General features: G+C 37.0%; 2 protein-coding genes across 2 annotated transcripts; one reads left to right on the plus strand and one right to left on the minus strand.

Moving 5' to 3' along the window:
- Positions 1 to 1,135: 1,135 nt before the first annotated feature.
- Positions 1,136 to 2,092, plus strand: LOC107147579 (olfactory receptor 6N1). Its single transcript, XM_015492079.2, has one exon. The coding sequence runs from the start codon at positions 1,154 to 1,156 to the stop codon at positions 2,090 to 2,092; it is 939 nt and encodes a 312-aa protein (XP_015347565.1). The 5' UTR covers positions 1,136 to 1,153.
- Positions 2,093 to 11,203: 9,111 nt separating this feature from the next.
- On the minus strand, positions 11,204 to 12,213 carry LOC107147273 (olfactory receptor 6K6). The gene has a single exon (XM_015491660.2). The coding sequence runs from the start codon at positions 12,146 to 12,148 to the stop codon at positions 11,204 to 11,206; it is 945 nt and encodes a 314-aa protein (XP_015347146.2). The 5' UTR covers positions 12,149 to 12,213.
- Between the last annotated feature and the right edge of the window lie 4,260 nt (positions 12,214 to 16,473).

The raw sequence follows: 16,473 nt of genomic DNA on the forward strand, positions 1-16,473 counted from the left end.
TCTTAGCATCAGATGCCATATTTTATTCGTTTAATCTGTATTCTAAGTTTAATGTCAATAAAATGTTCAATAGGGTTTTTTTTTGTTCCATTGACATCAATACAGTAGGTTATAAATATTTTTCATTTTCAAATCAAAGGGTATTTGAGATTGGTGGAGGTGAAAAGCAATAAGAAGGATTGAGAAAGAAACCAGATTGTTTTTTAATTACTTATTTAGTTATTTATTATTTTGTACTGTGGGTTGAACCCAGAGGTCCTTCACCACTGAGCTACATCTCCAGTGCTTTTTATTTTTTTCAGATAGGGTTTTGCTAAGTTGCTCAGACTAACCTTGAACTCGTGATCCTCTCTGTCAGCCTCTATACACTTGTACCACCTCACCCCCCCTTGCAGGAAGTGGTTACTTTAGAGTATCAATGCAAAGAGATTCACCTCCTTTCTGGACCTCTTGTATTTACTCAAACTCCCTTAGTCTCAACTAGGATTTTCACCAGTGTCCAAAAGAGGTCTAAAACTCTGACCTACATGTTCCTAAAAGATGATGTGAGATCTGAGTTTCCATGACAAAGTGAGAGATAGAAGGAGATACAAATATTGACTCTTCAGTAGTCAGAAAGTTCAAGAAGAAAGTAAGTTGGAATCAGAAATCAGAGCATGTAATTTATATTATGTATCCTTGGTCTAAATATGTTAGCAATATTTTATCATTATGAGTGATGATTTATACCTTAGACAAGGAATAGACAAGGTGAATAGAGAAGAAATGTGAATAGAGAAGTAATAGAGAAGTAATAAAAATGGTAATGTGTACTTCAGATAAGGACTACTGAAATTTCTAAAACCTATGCTGATTTCATTAAACAAAACAGTTTGGTCATAGGATGAACTATGGGGACAGCATTGGGCTGTGTCATTCACAAAAGGCATTTTAAGTCTAATTATAAGGATGGATACTCTGGAAGGAGGTTGGTGGCTGGATGAGTAGGGAGCCATGGAATGGAAATGCTGGATTCTCAAGGTATTTACTCGGGGGGCTTTACTCTGGGGGTGGGAAAAGAGTCCTTTCTGGGTGACTTTGCTAAGACTTCTATGGCTTAAGTTTCTTCTTCATCCTTACATATTTCACATTATAGGGACATGAATGGTGAACAATGGGCACTGGAAATTGGAGCCAGGTCACAGAATTCATCATCCTGGGCTTCCCTAATCTCCAGGGTGTACAGACTTACCTCTTTTCCTTGTTGCTTGTCATTTACCTCATTACTATACTGGGAAACCTGCTGATATTCTTGGTGGTCTACCTGGACTCCCGGCTCCACACACCCATGTACCGTTTTGTCAGTGTACTCTCCTTTCTGGAGCTGAGCTATACAGCTGCCACTATCCCCAAGATGCTGGCAAACTTGCTCAGTGAGAAGAAGACCATTTCATTCTCCGGATGCCTCCTACAGATCTATTTCTTTCATTCCCTTGGAGCTACTGAGTGCTACCTCCTGACAGCTATGGCTTATGATAGGTACTTAGCCATATGCAAGCCCCTCCACTATCCTACCCTCATGACCCAAACACTGTGCGCCAAGGTTGCTCTTGGCTGTTGGTTGGGAGGCTTGGCTGGGCCAGTGGCCGAGATTTCCCTGGTTTCTCGCCTCCCTTTCTGTGGCCCCAATCACATTCAACATATCTTTTGTGATTTTCCTCCTGTGCTGAGTTTGGCTTGCACTGACACATCTATCAATGTCCTGGTGGATTTTGTGATAAACTCCTGCAAGATCCTGGCCACCTTTCTTCTGATCCTCAGCTCCTATGTACAGATCATCTGCACTGTGCTCAGGATTCCCTCAGCTGCTGGTAAGAGGAAGGCCTTCTCCACGTGTGCCTCACACCTCACGGTGGTCCTCATCTTCTACGGGAGCATCCTCTTCATGTATGTGCGGCTGAAGAAGAGCTACTCGTTGGACTATGACCGGGCTCTGGCGGTGGTCTACTCAGTGATTACCCCTTTCCTCAACCCCTTCATCTATAGCTTACGCAACAAGGAGATCAAGGAGGCCATGAAGAGGCAGATGAGGAGAGTAGGGAACTTGAGGTGAATAGAGAAGTTGGAGAAGATCAAAGCTGGTGTTAATGGTTTGGATCCAAGAAAGTGTCCTGAAAAACTAAGTTGTTAGCAATGCACCAATGTTCAGAGGTGAAAAGATTGGATTATGAGAGTTGTAACCTAATCAGTGGATTAATTCATTTGATGGATTAATAATCTGAATGGACTACTGGGTGGCAACTGTAGGCAGGTAGGGTGTAGCTCAAAGAAGTAGGTCACTGGGGACATGTTCTGGGGACTATATCTTGTCCCTGGCTTTTTTCTTTGCTTCCTGATTGCCGTGAGCTGAATAGCTTTTCTTTGCCACTCTGTTCCACCATGACATGTTGCTTCATTTCAGGCACAGAGGTATGGAGGTGCGTGACCATGGACTGAGCCCCTAATAAACTTTTCCTCCTCCAAGTTGTTCCTGTCAGGTATTTTGATCACAGCTACAAAAACTAACATAGCTAGAGATGAGAATGTGGTGACCGTAGGGTGTTATCAGCGGATGAAAATGTGAAATTGGACATTCCTTGCTTTTCTCTTTTTGGGGGGTACTGGGGATTGAACTCAGGGGCATTTGACCACTGGGCCACATCTCTAACCCTATTTTGTATTTTATTAGAGATAGGGTCTCACAGAGTGGCTTAGCACCTCACTAAATTGCTGAGGCTGGTTTTGAACTCATAATCCTCCTGCCTCAGCCTCCTGACCCACTGGGATTACAGGAGTGTGCCACTGCACCTGGCTACCATTCCTTGCTTTTATATATGGGAGAATGAGCTGGAACAAGATCTGCCTGGTCTTCTGCATTACAACCACCATTATGCTATGTACTGGAACCACATTCAGCACACCTTATCTAAAAAGTGTGTCTAAAATGATACACTGTCTGAACATGATGCAGTGCAGTAATTTTCAAAGCTCAAATGTTTGTGTACCATATTTATGTTTTTGTCAAATTTGTGTCCATATATATGCATGTATATAATTTGAATTCATATCCAAATATATAATATATAGTCAAATTATTTAATTTAATAAAATATATTTAAATATATAATGTATATTAAATTTACTTGATTTTATATAACTATGTATAATATTCAAATACATAATAGGTAAGATTGGCTTGATTTAATATAATTAGATATTGTATATTCAAATTTATAATATATCAATTTCTTTTTATTTATTTTTTAAATTTTATTTTTTAGTTGGACATAATATCTTTATTTCACATATTTATTTTTATGTGGTGCTGAGGATCTAACCCAGGGTCCCGCCCATGAGAGGAGAATGCTCTACCCTGGGGCACAATCCCAGCCCCAATATATATATATTTAAATTGATATGATTTAATATAAATCCATTTGGTCATGTCCTAAACAATATTTGTTAAATAAAATTTAGAGCAAAAATAAATGAGTATTCACATACCACTTCAAATAATTTCATATAGAAAACATAGTAAAACATGTTTTTTTGAAATCACATATAGATATATGTGATGAGTTTAGATCCTAGTTCATTTAGTCACTTTTCAATTAATTGAAATCTAGAAGGTAAATCAACCTGAGGCTTAATTTCATAATTTGATAGTAATTTTCTTTCTAGGTTGCTTTACAATTAACAGTAAAATCTGTCAACAACAGTGCCTGGCATATGGCTGTTAATAAAAAACAAACAAAAATCTTCCTTATTTTTATTTCTTTTATTCTGCCCAGGCCTCTTATCTTTTTCTGAGTCTCAGAAAAGTATCCAGTAAAATATAAATAAACAAAAATACTCCCAGGTACTATTTCTCCCAGGGAAGAATTAAACCAGCCAGAGAGAATGCTTGTGAGAGGGATATTACTCTGTCCTAATCTGTTCTGGTGAATTGAATGTGTCATTCTTAGTGGTCCTAATATCTATGCACCCGATAAAGCATGAAAGTGTAGGAGTTGAAACAGTGGCAGAAATTAAGTTTGCTCTTTACACTGGATCACATTTTTATTTAACTTTATGCTTATCATTTCCAATAATATGTAAAAAAAACCCCTAAAATTTAGCACATAGGAATCTGGGGATTTAATTATTCACTAGTATTAAGGATAGTTTGTGCATGGGAATATTATTTGTGAGCAGAGGATCATAACTGGGCTATAAGAAGACTTCCAGTTCTATTGATCTTTTAATGAGATCTCCAAATAATTTTATTTCTGCTGCCTTAAAGATATCCATCCATCCATTCTTCTTTTCTTTCAACCTGTGTATTTAGATTTACTGTATTGCAGATACAGTGGTAAGCCCTTAACAATGTGATGAGCAAAAGAAATACTCTCTAGCTCCTGCCCTTAGGGTATCTTAAAAATAGTCAAGGATGTAGACTTTGAAATGACAATTGATGATTAGTTCTGCTTAATTATCTATACAGTTGTGGTAATTGATAATAAGATAAGCATGCATTCTCTTCTTGAGTACATTACATTTGTTCTGAAAACTGGATAAATCAATTAGTCATTTATGAAAGCAAACGTAGCAATTATTACGTCTATTTCACCAAGTTGGAAATGTGGGCCTAGATGGTTGGCACAACCTGCGAAATCCAGGGAGCAAGGCAAGGACAGGGACTCCCAAGAAGAAAGCAGAGTATTTATCCCCCCAGGCTCTTAAAAGGTATAGAGAAGGAAAGGCAAAAGGGAAAGAGATGGAAGTAACAGGAAGATGATAGATTATGGCTCTGGAAGCAAATAGGTAGGCAGCCAGGTTGTGGATTCCTGAGGAGCTGCAAAAGCAGGTGAGAAAAGTTAGTGTTACCTCCAAGAAAGTGAAAGTGAAAGACAACTCACAGAATGGGAGGAAACGTTTGCAAACATCTAATAAGGGACTAAGTCCAGTATGTATGTATGTGTATATATATATATATATATACATATATATATATATATATATATATATATATATATATATATATATATATACACACACACACACACACACACATATACATATACATACATACATACATACATACATATACATACTGGAATATATATATATATATATCTTTCTTATGACTCAGTAATAAAATGTCAAATAGCCCATTACATATAGGCAATTAATCTGAACAGATATTTCTTTCAAGAAAATATTCATGGGCAAAAAGTGGAAAGTATTTTCTCTAAGATCTGGACCAAGATAAGGATGCCCCCCCCACGTCCCTCTTACTCAACATAGTACTGGGAGTCCTAAGCAGAGCATTAGGCAAGAGAAAGAAATAAAGGAGGAAGTCAGACTGTCCCTGTTTGCAGATGGCATGATCTCATATAGAGAAAAATCTAAAGGTTCCACAAAAAAACTTGTTAGAACTGATAAATTCATTAAAGTTGTAGGATACAAAACTAACGTGTAAGAATTAAGTGGTCCTATACAACAAAAAAAAGCTGTAAAACAAACCAAGAAACCAAATCTATTTATAATAGTTGCAAAAACAAAACAAAAATACTTAAAATAACTTAGCCAAGATATTGAAATATCTCTACAATGTGAACTAAAACAATGAAGAAAGAAACTGAAGAGGACCTCGAAGTGGAAAGATGATCTGTGTTCCTGGGTTGGTCGAATTAATGTTAAAATGTTCACCCAACCCAAAGCAATCTACATATTTAATGCATTCCCTACCAAAATACAATTGACATTCTTTGCAGAAATTTAAAAAATGTAAAATTCATATATTATTACAATAGACCCTGAATAGCCAAAACAATCTAGAGCAAAACAAAACAAAGCTCAAGGTATTATGATGCCTGACTTCACAACATACTTTGAAGCTATAATAACCCAAAACACACAAGAATAGACATATAGACCATGGAACAGAATAAAGAAGCCAGAGATAAAGCCATATATATTTGCAGCCAACTGATTTGACAAAGGTACCAAGAACATACATTGGAGAAAGAACTGTCTACTCAGTAGATGGTGATGGGAAAGCTAGATATCCATATGCAGAATGAAACTAGATCTCTTTCATCATATTGAAACATCAATTCATCATATTAAAACATCCGTTCAAAATAGATCAAAGACTTAAATGCAAGACTTGAAACTATGAGACTACTAGAAGAAACAGAGGGCAGAGACACTTCAGGACATTGACATATGTAAGGATTTGTTGACATTTTAAATTACTTTATTTCAAATTTAAAAACATATGCACCACAGAAAACAAGGTATCAACCCAGTTAGAATGGCTATTATCAAAAAGCAAAAAAACTTAGCAATAGCTGAAAATACAGAGGAATGAGAACTGTTACACACTGTCACTGTAGAATGTAAATGAGTCTAGTCATTATGGAAATCAGTATGGAGGTTCCATTAAATACTTAAAATAGGAATTCTGTATGATCCAGCAATCCTAGTACTGGGAATATATTCAAAAGAAAGGAAATCCTTATCTTGCCCTACATTTATAATTTGAAAAAAACCTGCACTCCCATGTTTTTTGCAGCAATATTCAAAAGAGGTAATACAAACAATCACTAGAGGTATCCATCTATGGATGAATAGATAATGTGGTCGACATGTATATGTGTGTATATGTACATATGTATGTATCACCTCATAAATATATGCAATTCTTATACATCAGTTAGAAATAAAAATAGAAAAGAGGGCTGGGGATATAGCTCAGCTGGTAGAGCGCTTGCCTTGCATGCACAAGCCCCCAGGGGTTTAATCCCTAGCACCCCCCTCCCACAAAAAGAAAAGAATATATGCAAATAGCCAATATGCACACAAAAAAATGCTGGGCATAATTTATCAGAGAAATACAAGTCAAAACAACAATGAAATAACACTACACATCCACTAGAATTGCTGGAATAAAAAGGCCAAATCACCACAGATACTATCGAGGATATAGAAAATTAGACCCCTCACCCACTGCTAGTACATGCAAGGTGGTAGAGCCACTTTGAAATCATCTGCAAGTTCCTCAGAATATTAAATATAGAGTTATCAAATGATCCAGAAATTCTACCCTTAGGTATGTGCCTAAAAAAATGAAAATATATGTCCACACAAAACCTTATACATGAATGTTTATAGCATCATTATTTATAGTAGTGCAACCCAATTGTCCATCAAGGAAGGATCAGATAAGCAAAATATGTTTATTCATTAATAAATGAATTGAAGAAGATAAAAATATAAAATGCTGTGTTCATATACATACGTATTTAATTATACATATATATTTGTTAATTTATATTTACATATATATAAATATATAGCAGAACCTGGTAATGGGAATATGTGTGCCATAATAAACTATGGTCCAGTTCTTTTTATTTTTTATTTTTTTGAGATAAGGTCTCAGTTGCTTAGAGTCTTATGAAATTGCTGAGGCTGGTCTCCAACTTTTGATACTCCTGCCTCCTCCTGCAGAATTTCTAGGATTACAGGTATGCACCACCATACCCAGCAAGAAAGAATTAATATTGCTAAATGTTCATATTACCCAATTTGATCTACAAATTCCATGTAAACCCTATCAAAATCCCAGTGACATTGTTGACAAAAACAGAAAAATCCCTCTTAAAATTTGTATAGACCATGAAAGATGCTAAGTAGCCAAAGTAATCTTGAAAACAAAGCTCGAAACATCACACTGCCCAATTTAAAAATATACTACAAACCTATTATAATTCCTATAGCATAGTAGTGACATATCATGTGGAAAATTATGTCAAAAAAGCAGGCATGTCAATCAATGGGACAGATAGGGTAAGCTATAAATCCACACACTCATGATTAGCTGATCTTTGATAAGGGATCAAAAGCACACAATAGAGAGAGTCCCTTCAGTAAATAGGGCCGGGAAAACTGGATTTACACATGCAGAAAAGTGAAATTAGTTCCTTATATAGCCCTATATTAAAAAAATATCCAGCCAAAACGAAGCAAAGATAAAACCTGTAGATGAATGAAAACATTGGGGAAAATCTCCATGATGCAGTAAAGAGACATTCTACAGAATGGGAGAGAACATTTGCAAACCATGCATCTTTACTGTCATTGTACATCGACATTAAAGTTTGTACCTTTTCTCACTGTTTCCTTTGCTCTCTTGGGTATTAACCCAACTTACTCCCTGGCAGCCCAGTCTGTCAGTCAGCTCTTCCATTAACCAAAAGGACAGCTTAGATAATAGATAACTTGCAAAATGCTATGCAGAATATCTTGACATTGAGGAGGTTAAAGAAACCTCAATCCTGCTATCTGTGACTATTACTTCAGTGATAAATGTAGAACAAACCAACCGAAAAAAAAATTAACAGCAAGGAAAAAAAAATAAGTCATATCAAAATAAGGCCTGATATTGGTTCTGACATCAGTGCAAAAATATTTTGAAGATTGCCATATTAGGACCAAGGTTGAGAAATAGTGGGCAAAGTGTTCAAAATAAATATTTTTGACTTGTACCCCCTAACATTTATGGAAATCCTTGTGGAAAGAATCAATGTTCAGCCAGGTGTGGTGGTACACAGCTGTAATCCCAAGCACTGGAGAGGCTGAGACAGGAAAATCACACGTTTGAGGATCCTCTGGGTAATTTAGTGCGACCCTGTCTCAAAACAGGAAAAAGTGCTGAGAATGTAACTCAGTAGTAAAGCACTCCTGGGTTCAACCCCTAATATCAAAAAGAAGGGAGGTGGGGCGGGGGAGAAAAAAAGAAAAAAGAAGGAGGAGTGGGAGAGAGAGCAGGGGAGGCGGAGGTAAGGGGAGGAAGGAGGAGGAGGAAGAGGAGGGGGGGAAAGGAGGAAGAGAGGAGAGGGTAAAGACAGGAGGGGAGAGGAGAGGAGAGAGAAAAACTATAGAATGGGAGATAATATTTATAAACCATACATCTTTACTGACATTGTATATTGACCCCTTTATCTCTGTTTTCTATGCTTCCATAGCTTTTGAGAGAGAAGGGAGCACAGAAAGGGGCTTGAATTAAAAGAATTGAAAACAATCTATAAGGACCCTTCCATCTCATGATCAGGAAGACAGTGAATTTGATGAACAATGACATTCTTATAAATAGCAATAATGATTTATTATTTCTGATGCCTCCAAAGGCTAAGACTACTCATATGATACTTTCCAAATGAATTTTCTACACTTGAGAGACTGACTGGTGTAGAGTTAGTATATTAATATATGCTGAAGACTGAAGGAGTGAGATTCTTGTTATCATTTTAACTATTATAATTAATAGTCATCACATTTACTCATTGAAGACCATATTTCCTTTGGAACTCTTCTTAGATTTAGTGATCAGAATGCAAGTTTTGTGGAATAGATACAAGATCATAGTCAGTAATTACCTAGCTGTGGAACCAGACATAGTTGAGTTTCTGTCCTGAATTCCTAATAGTTAGCTCTGCATATTTGATTTAATTATTGAAATTCTATTTTTTCTGTTTCTTATTTGAAAACAAAGACAGAGGTTAATATTTATTTCATGAGATTGTTGTGATAATATACAGGAAAATGCTTAGTTCTTATGAATATTAATAAGCATTAGGACTAGAAATGATCTTAAGTGATCATCTGATCCAGTTGTTCCAACATTAGAATTTTCTTTGGAAATTTCCAGAAAAGTGAATGTTTGGGCTTCACCTTTAATTTAATTTTTATTTTATTTATATTTTATTGATTTTTTTTTTAAAAAAGAAATAACAGCAGAATGCATTACAATTCTTATTACATGTATACAGCACAATTTTCCATATCTCTGGTTGTATATAAAGTATTTTGACACCCAATTCGGGTCTTCATACATGTACTTTGGATGATGATCACATTCCACCATCCTTGCTAATCCCCTGCCCCCTCCCTTCTCTCCCACCCCTCTGCCCTATCTAGAGTTCATCTATTCCTCCCATGCTCCCCCTCTCTACCCCACTATGAGTCAGCCTCCTTATAATTTTTAGATCTTTTCTGTCGTAAATTCTGATGATCAATCAGATTGGGAACTCACTGATTTAATCCAAGAACATAAATACAGAATAGGAAACTGAAGGCCAGAAGATTAAGTACATAATCCAAAATGGCACAATTTAGTGGCAGAAAGGGAATAAATTGTGTTCCTTGAACACAGTAGTTTGATAGTGTTTTCATGATCCACAATCACCTAGGATCTGGGAACTCTACAGTGAAAAGAACCATTGACTCCCAGGACTCTATGAGAACTTGTCAGGTTTTGTTGAAGTTATTTCTGAGAAAAAATATTCATATAATTTAGTTTCTGAACATCAAGTAGATTAAGTGAGACCATATGTTTATTGTAAGCAAATGCAGTAGAGATGAGGTTAAACCCCATCTTTTGTCATCCAATACATGGATAACCTTAGGCAAAAGTATTTAAACTTTTTTGAGTTTTATTTTACACATATAAATAATGATGATTATTCAGTGTATTTTAAATTCTCAGAGTTTTCACACAGATGGAAATATCTTAATAAGTAATGTGAACTACAAAGAAATAGAATATTTATGTCATTAATTTTTGTGAAACTCCTTCAGACCTAAAATTGTGTAACGCATCATGTAAGCGATCAGTATATAGTTGCTGGATTGAACTTGTGGATTAAATAAGGTCAAAGTGGAGAAACTTTTCTCTCATGTCAAGAAACTTTATGCGGGACGCTAAGTGATGGGGATTCATGGCTGGAAAGACAAAAGGGAGAAAGTTAACAGAAGCAATTTTCAGATCTACTCTGTGTGTGGTGTCTTTTCTATTCTGCACCCTGATCTTAGCAGCATGTGGAATGACAGACAAGAAGGGCAGGTCTCCAGCTCGCAGAGCATGAGGAAGAGGCCAACTTGTGCTATAAAACAGGAGGACCCACAGATAGTCCTTCAGCTACCCTAAGCCTGGTGTGCATTGCTGTAGACAGAATGTGGAGCTGCCACCCATGACCTGGGGGGGGGGGCAGTTTGTGGTTTCTATTAATAATAAGAGAACAAGTCCCTGTGGATTATAGAAAGAGCATAACCATGAGCAAGACAAGGAAGAGCAAGATTCTGAACTTCCAGGAGACTTGTCACAGTCTCCAGGCTCTAGTTCTATCTCCCAGCCCTATCAAGCTGTCTTCTGACTGCGGAAAAGCCTCCCGATAGCATCTTTCATGTCCTTGTTTCTCAGGCTGTAAATAATGGGGTTGAGGAAGGGGGCGAGGATAACAAAAGTGGCAGCTATTGTTGTGTCCCAGAACACTGAGTAGGTGGCTGAGAATCGCAAATACATGACAGCCACGCTGCCAAAAAATAGCAAGAACACAGCGAGGTGGGCGGCACAGGTGGAAAAGGCCTTGTGACGTCCCTCAGCGGAGGGCATTGCCAGAATCACCACGATGATCCGGATGTAGGACAGGGTGATGACCAGGAAGGAGGCCAGGATCTCCACGGCATGGATGGCATCCACAATGACCACCAGGGAGGTATCTGTACAGGCCAAGCTTAGCACAGGTGTGAAGTCACAGAAGATCTGATGGATCTGGTTGGAACCACAGAAAGGGAGTGTAGCCATCCATGCAATCTCAGGGAGCACAAGGAGAAAGCCACAGAGACAGGATCCAGCTGTCAGTTGGATACAGAGTCTGGGGGTCATGATGGTTGGGTACCGGAGAGGATGGCAGATAGCTATGTACCTGTCAATGGCCATTGCTGTCAGGACACAGCCTTCTGTGATACCTAATGAGTGGAAGAAGTACATCTGCATGAGGCAGCCAGCCAGAGAGATGGTTTTCTGCTCACTGACGAGGTTGGAGAGCATCTTGGGGATGGTCGTTGTGGTATACCAGATCTCCAGGAAGGAAAGGACGCTGATGAAGAAATACATGGGGGTACGCAGGGCAGTGTCCAATTGGACAACAATGACTATCACTAGGTTCCCAGTTATGATAAATACATAGACAATAAGTAAGGGAACAAAGAATAAGAGGCCACCTTCATGCAGATGTGGAAAAATAGAGAAGAGGAACTCTGTAACCATTGTTTGATTCTCACTGGTCATCCATTGTGTCATCTATAAAGGGAAGACAAGAAGTAAGGAAACTTAGAATTGGAATGTTGATTACCCATTGTAAATTAGTACAACCACCATGGAGATCGGTACAGAGATTCTTCAAAAGGCTAGGAATGGAATCACCTTATGATCCAACTTTCTTCCCTTCTTGGTATTTACCCCAAAGAATTAAAGTCAGCACATGATAGCGATGCATGTATACTCATGATTTTTATAGCAGCACAATTCACAATAAGCAAGTTATGCAATGAGCCTAGTTTCCATAAGAGATGAATGGATATAGAAAATATGGTATGTTCACACAATACAGTTTTATCTAGCCATAAAAATAATAAAATTCTGTGATGTGCTGGTAAGCAGATGGAGCACTATAGCATCATGTTAAGTACAGTAAGCCAGTCTCAGAAAGTCAAAGTTAGTACGTTTTCTCTCATGTGTGGAAGCTAGATTAAAAAAGGGAAGTGAAACAGGGTAGGGGATGGATCTCATGGAAACAAAAAGGAGACCAGTAGAACAGAAAGGGGACCAAGGGAGGGGAGGAAGGGAGAGAAAGAGAAGGAGCTGGGGGATAAAATTGACCAAATTGTGTGCATTATGAATATGCTCCAGTGAATCCCACTATTATGTACAGTTATAATGCATCAAAAAAAATTATTAGAAAAGAAAAATCACTCCTTTTTGTTATCTGTTACTTAAAGCTGATAATGGGATACTTTATGTTAAAATAAAAAGTAAAAGGGGCTGGGGATGTGGCTCAGTGTGAAGTGCCCCTGGGTTCAACTCCTAGCACTGGAAGCATATATTTATTTGTGTATGTGTATGAATATTAAGAAAAAAATTTTAAAAAAAATTAACAATGCAGACACAATCAGGAGCCCTTCTCCCAATAGTTCTCTATTCACTTTGCCCATTTTTCCCAGCATTGATCTGTAGCCTCAGTCTGGCCAAAGTGCTCATCTTTAACCCTCTGTCTGCCTTTTTCTCCTTGGTTTCATATTAGCATGTCTGTTTATCATCAGATGGTAAGTATCTGGCACAAGGAAATTCCTTCTCACATTCTCTGCTTTCTCTGTGACTTTCCCGTCTCCTCCTCCATCACTGGTTGTTTTGATAATTGCTCCAGTCAGGAATCTCTCCAGAATCACCCTGCACCTGACTGTGGCCATTCTGGATAGGCACTTAACTCTACCCTGAACATCCCATCCTTCCTTCAAAAGCCATACCTAAGAACAAAAGAATGCAAACCATTCTGAATAAAAAAAACCTCATTTCTAGCACCAAATGGCTGTCACAGGGAGGAAAAAGTGTCACAAAAATCATTTTTAATGGAAACCAGAGCAGTGTCTACTTCTGGGGAGAAAGAACAACTAAACTTTTTGCAAGGCTAACTTGAATTAGTGACCTCAGTAAGCAGTGCCTTGTACCTTGACTATTTTAACATCTTTTCACTGGTATTCTTATCTTGAAGGAATCATTCTTCAAATATATTTTCCCAAATAGGAGTTTTCATGCCTATTTTTTTTTAATTTAATAATAAAACTCAGAACTCTTATTCTGATAATCCCTAATGTGGTTCCAATTAAATTTCAGAACCAAATATCCTTCTACATACTTAATGACTTGGCTAAATAGGACCAAGATCCTGCATTTCAGTTTTTGCCGATGTCATTAATTTCTTCTATTTTCTTGTGATCTCCTTCTGTTGGAATCTAGGCTGCCAATATCCACTAAATATTTTCATTATCATGGAAGTCTTACTCAGATCCTCTGCCAGGAGTGATAATTCTCACGGCTAACCTTAAGAGTGCTTTATTTTTTCTCTTTCATTACATTTAATATTTCCTTATTTGAATTTCAAATATTCATATGCCATCATTATCTCATCCAAGTAAACTGAAAACTCTTTAAGGGAGTTTTTATACAGGAGAAATGAAATGGTGTTTTCTAAGAGTTCCCATGGAATGGTCATGATGCTAGGGTCTTTATATATTTTACTTAAATATTTTATCTAAGTTATTTCTATCTATGGCAGAGACTATTACTATTGTGTTACAGATAGGGAAACTGGAAACTAGAGAGAAGTAATTTGTCCAAATTCACATAACTAGGATTCAAATCAAAAACTCAGAAGACAGATCCATTTGTCTCAGAAGTCCACTACCATTTTTTATACCTTAGTGGTGAATCCAGATCAGGATTCATACACCATTCTCTTGGTTTCCAACTCTGAGTACTTCTGTATGTTTAGGACTGTCTTAGGAATGAAGAGAGAGATGATATGGTTTCTTCAAGAAGTCAAGAGCAAAGTCACAGAATGCATTGCAAATTAGAGAAATTAATTTATAGAAAATATCTCTTGCCTATTCCCTCAAGTTTTGAGGAGGAAAGGTAAGAGAGACGAACTTTGAAAAGAAATAGCAACAGTGCTCAGCAGAAGGGCAGAACTGCAAGAGGAATGGTGTTAGAGACTGGAAGTGTCCTCTGACTGAAATATTCACTTCTCTATACTGTCTGTCATTTTCTGAGCCCAAAACACCAGAGAATGGCCATATTGAGTAGTTATTACAGAAAGCATGAATGCATAGAGCAGAATGCTACAGAGCTATGGATAAGAGCTAAAAAGTCCAGTGCTAAATAGCTCATAAGTGACTAGTTTGCTTCTCTAAGCTTGGGTCCCTTCTCACTAGTAAAGTTGCATCTTTATTCATCATTCATACATTTAACCACCTAACACTCATATATATTGATTGATCCTTTGTTATGTGCCTATGAGTAGCATAGGTTTAAGGGCTATGTAAAGGTCTATAAACATTATTCTTCCTTCTGAAACACATAAAGGACTTACAAGATTTTCTACATCGACAGATATTTAGAGTCCCCAAGAAGCTCAGTCTCCAAATATTCCTTGTATAATGAAAAGAGACATGACTTAGAATTTAGTCATTTAAAAAATGCAGTAATTTGCTCTGTAAGTCCCCAGGCACTTATAACTTTTTGAAACTCCCTCAGAATTTCAGTGCTTAAAGAACTTAGATATCAGTATCGTTTTCTGTTAGCTGAACATATTTCATGTTTCAGTATTCTAACTTTAATTACTCACGTAATAAAGTTTTGAAAATACAAGGGTTTACCCCACAGGGCAGCAGCCAGGTCGTCAGGAAAGCCTTGGGCAGGCACAGTAGGGGTAGGCGCAGGTGAGAAGTCTTGGTTAAAGGTTGTTCTTTCAAGAACAGTCTGCAGCACTCACCCTGTCTGGGACCATGAGAATGTTCCACAAAAGCTCTGCAACCACCTGTCCCTTCTAGTTTGTTGATGAGGATAACAGATGTCTCTGTAAGGACTATTGGATGTCTCTTCAAGGACTATTTAGAATGGAAAAATAATCTTTCCTGGAAGTTTCTCTTTAGATGATGCAATACCTAAAAGAAAAGGGTGCATCTCACTCTTCCCTCCAAGGGACACATTAGGAGAAAAGTGTCAGCAGTAATTGTGTATTCCCCAGGGTCAGGTTTCTAAAGCTTCCTGGGATACAAAGCCTTGTCTCTCATAGTTGAGTATTAAACTGAATGCCAGCACTCTGGGTAGCTGAGGAGTTCAAAACAGACTTTAGACAGGTCTTGCTTCTCTGGAATGCACACCAGTAAATGCATTGCTTCCCTCTGTTTTTCACTATGATTTCCATTCCCACTGATAAGTGTGTACACACACACATACACATATACAAACATATGAAATATATTATATAAAAATATATTTTTAGAAGTTTTTAAACCCATTTCATTTGATCCCTTAAAAATCTTTTTGTATCCTCAAAAATCATTAAAATCGTATGTTTTCTTTTATACTTACAATTAAAAAATATATTTGTATGAGTTATGTATTTAATAAAGAGTTATTCTCATTTTAGTAATGAGGGCTTCTGTTTAGATGTAGAGGGTAAAAGAACAAAAGTATTTTGAAAAAATTCTGAATTCCAAATAAGTTAAATGGTGCATTAAAAATATTTCAAAGTACAGATCCTCAATCAAATGTTTATTTGGTTAGGATTCAAGACCAATTAATACTATTCACCATGTTATCTGATTAAAGGCAAAACTGTACAGTTGTATTAATAAATATAGAGAAAATATTTCATGTACTTTAGCCTCTATTTGTGCTTTAAAAGAAAAAAATCTTTATATACTAGCAAAAAGCAAAAATCACTTCTAATAGTAAGAAGTCAAATATTTAAAAAGTTGTAAATCATACTTAGAGATGAAATGGTTTTATTGCTCCCTTTAAAATAAAGAATAAGACAAGAATGTTCTACCACAAACACTAAAAAT

This window comes from Marmota marmota, unplaced genomic scaffold, assembly GCF_001458135.2.
Source record: "Marmota marmota marmota unplaced genomic scaffold, marMar, whole genome shotgun sequence".
Classification (NCBI taxonomy): domain Eukaryota; kingdom Metazoa; phylum Chordata; class Mammalia; order Rodentia; family Sciuridae; genus Marmota; species Marmota marmota.

Bases quoted from the DNA above. Each gene is read 5' to 3' on its own strand.
- LOC107147273 (XM_015491660.2), bottom strand. From the start codon at position 12,148: ATGACACAATGGATGACCAGTGAGAATCAAACAATGGTTACAGAGTTC.
- LOC107147579 (XM_015492079.2), top strand. From the start codon at position 1,154: ATGGGCACTGGAAATTGGAGCCAGGTCACAGAATTCATCATCCTGGGC.